Below are 3,044 nucleotides of genomic sequence, written 5' to 3'. Positions count from 1 at the left end.
CTCTCTCTCTCTCTCTCTCTCTCTCTCTCTCTCTCTCTCTCTCTCTCTCTCTCTCTCTCTCTCTCACACACACACACACACACACACACACACACTTTCATTCTTATTAATTAGTCTTTGAGTCAATGGCCTGAGACACTTTAAGATGGAACACGATGGTCCCTCATGTAGTTTGGACTCTGGCAAAAGAACAGTCACTTATTTGGAGAAGATTCAGTGGTTTGGCAGTAGACTTTTTCAGATATATGTTAGATAGGAATCACTTGGCACTGACTCAAAGGCCCTATTTCTCACTCAGCTCATGTGCCCTACCTGTTGACCTATCTATAGTTTGTTTCTAGCACTCAGGTGTAGTTATTGCTAATCATCTGTAGCAAATAGCTATTTGGTACGTTCTCTGACTTAATTCAAGGTCTAGCTTTTTCCATTTCATGACCGTCATGAGAATAAAGTGGAAATGTATAATATATTATAAGTAATATAAATAATATAAAGTAGAAATATAAGTATCTTTCTATTGCCTGGCCATGATCTAAAAACCAGAAGGTTTGGAGTGGATATATGTTTACTTCTGAAAACAAGCCTGTGCACCTCTCATAGAATACGTCACTGACTTTTGCAGCTACATCCATGCCAGTAATCTCTTCTAGCTCTGAAAGCTGAACTTTCCTATCTTAGAGGCTCTTATCAGTAAGTCACCCAGAAACCAACCATTCCTAATGAGTTTAATTTTAACTTAGGGCTTTCCCAACAATACATTTGACTTAGGAGGGAGATAGGATTCATTGATTTTGCTGCTCTCCCATTAATATTACTGCCATTTTTCTTCCCAGGGACACAACAGTCATCAGCCACTCTCCTAACACTAGCTATGACACAGGTCTAGAAGCTCGCATTCAGAAGGAGGAGGAAGAAATCTTGATGGCCAACAAGCGTTGCCTTGACATGGAGGGCAGGTAAAATGTTGATCTGGACCCTGGTGGATCTGAGAAGTTGGTTTGGAAATCAGTTATGTCAGTAGGGGAGGGCAAGCATCTTCATTCTCCGCTGGGAAACCTGATAATGTAACTTCCACCCACCCCTGCACCCCTGCCAGCCTGTTACTTAGGATTTGAGATGCAGTGACCTTTACCTTGATCATTTCCACTCACTGTGGAATTCCAAGTTATGCGCTTTCCCCATTGGTCTTGGTAATTGCTTTCTATCTGCCCTCTGGCAGAACCAAACCATTGATATTTGTACTCTAGGGTATTATTTGTAACACTGCATCTCAACCCTGTTATACAGCAGAGTGCTCAGTAAGAGAACATTCACTCATGCAGCTACTCATGTCTCTTATAAACTCAGTGCTCATTTACTTATTACCAGAAGGTAGTGGCCCAATCATAGAGGCTTCCTTCTTCTCACTGACTACATCATTTCTATTGACCCAGATTCTTCACTACAGCACCCACTACATTGGTTTACTCTCATATATGATCTTTCCTTTCACTGATATTTTACTTTGGCTTACTAAAGCTTAAGAAATAATTCCTAAGTGCTCTACTCCATCCATTTGAATGTGAAGAAAAGGAATTTTTTTAAGGTAGCCCAGTGTCCCTTGTCTTACAACTTAGAAATAACTAGACTACCCCCTAGTCAAAAAAGATGATGGAAACTCAAGTCCATGTAGGCAGTGAGACCAGAACATGGAGGTGGCAACAAAGTATTTATATGTTCTTTGTCTTTGGTTTCTAGGATTAAGACCCTCCATGCCCAGATCATTGAGAAGGATGCCATGATCAAAGTACTCCAGCAACGTTCTCGGAAGGAGCCAAGTAAGACGGAGCAGCTGTCATCCATGCGGCCAGCAAAGTCTCTGATGTCCATTTCCAATGCTGGATCAGGCTTGCTCTCCCACTCTTCTACCCTGACTGGCACCCCTATTGTGGAAGAGAAGCGGGATGACAAGAGCTGGAAGGGGAGCCTAGGTAATGACATATTTAAAGAGAGCCCTGACTTAGATACATGTCCATGAGGCAAGGAAAAGGAGTGATGGTCCAGATTCTAGAGAGGAAGATATAGCAGGTTGTTTTTGTCCTCCTGAGAGGCTAGCTACATATCAGGAGCTCCTCTATACTGTGAAGTCTCACTGAAAGAACACTGGTTGAAGTCATGACCTTAGAAAAATCCTGGAGTTTTATTTGGGTGAGAATGAAAATAACTTGTTTCCTCTAAAATATTCTCAGATTTTACTGTATGTGACCTTTTGTCTGTGTCCAAAGCCCATGTGGCCTTCATGTCATTTAAAATTTCAAAATTCTAGCCTTTTCTATGTTCTTTTCTCCCATGAAGTTGGAAGACTCAGAGTTCTCGTTAAGCCGAATGGAGCTGGGTGGCAGGTTTTTGCTACCAGAATGTTCGGAGATGAGAACAAAATGTACTTTTTTATTTCATTCCTGTCCATTCCTTCCCCTCTAATTGAAACCCCAGATGTATTGCGGATACCACGAGGCACATTATTAGAGCCTTAAGAAACAAGCTATATTTTTAAATTTTAGCTCTTTTTGTTGTTTCTAATATCTTTCTTCGTTTTCTGACACTTGTAGTGTCCTTTGGTTAGGGTAGGCATTTTAGGGACCATGGTCAGGGTTAGAACCTTAGATCAAACAATTATTATCACACCCATCTGTGAACACAGACTTCTTCCACCAGTCCTTTCCAGCTGTCTGGTAACAGATGGTGTTGGTTAAAAGTGGAACCGAGTAGAAGCATTCTGACAGCTCGGTGGAAATAAATCACCATTGGAAAAAATAAATCAAAATGCGTATCCAGGAAACTTAAAGGTTTAATATGATGTATTGGGGGTTGGAGAATGAGGATCAAAAGGGATCTGCCAAGTCTGAAAGAAAATTTTAACCATGATGGGAGGTCCCTGACAAACTGATTCCTGGGTTTGCTGGAGGGCAAAGTAAATAATTTAGGCCCATTCATATTTCTCCTGAACCTCCTACAAATAAGTAGAGGTAATGAGATGGCAGTATTTGAGTAACCTAGTTTCCTAA

The 3,044-nt window shown here is 41.1% G+C and overlaps 1 protein-coding gene across 2 annotated transcripts in view; it reads left to right on the top strand.

Moving 5' to 3' along the window:
- Positions 1–3,044, top strand: part of AMOT (angiomotin) — a 69,009-nt gene that overhangs the window by 61,070 nt on the left and 4,895 nt on the right. For both annotated transcript variants that reach the window (XM_015586463.2, XM_015586462.2), the window contains 3 exons: positions 834–956; positions 1,738–1,973; positions 2,976–2,982. In XM_015586463.2, the coding sequence (XP_015441949.1) occupies positions 834–956; positions 1,738–1,973; positions 2,976–2,982 (366 nt within the window). The remainder of the gene's footprint in view (positions 1–833; positions 957–1,737; positions 1,974–2,975; positions 2,983–3,044) is intronic.

The sequence above is a fragment of the Pteropus alecto genome, unplaced genomic scaffold (assembly GCF_000325575.1).
Source record: "Pteropus alecto unplaced genomic scaffold, ASM32557v1 scaffold112, whole genome shotgun sequence".
NCBI classification, from domain to species: Eukaryota; Metazoa; Chordata; class Mammalia; order Chiroptera; family Pteropodidae; genus Pteropus; species Pteropus alecto.
This window is presented reverse-complemented; position numbering and strand designations above follow the sequence as displayed.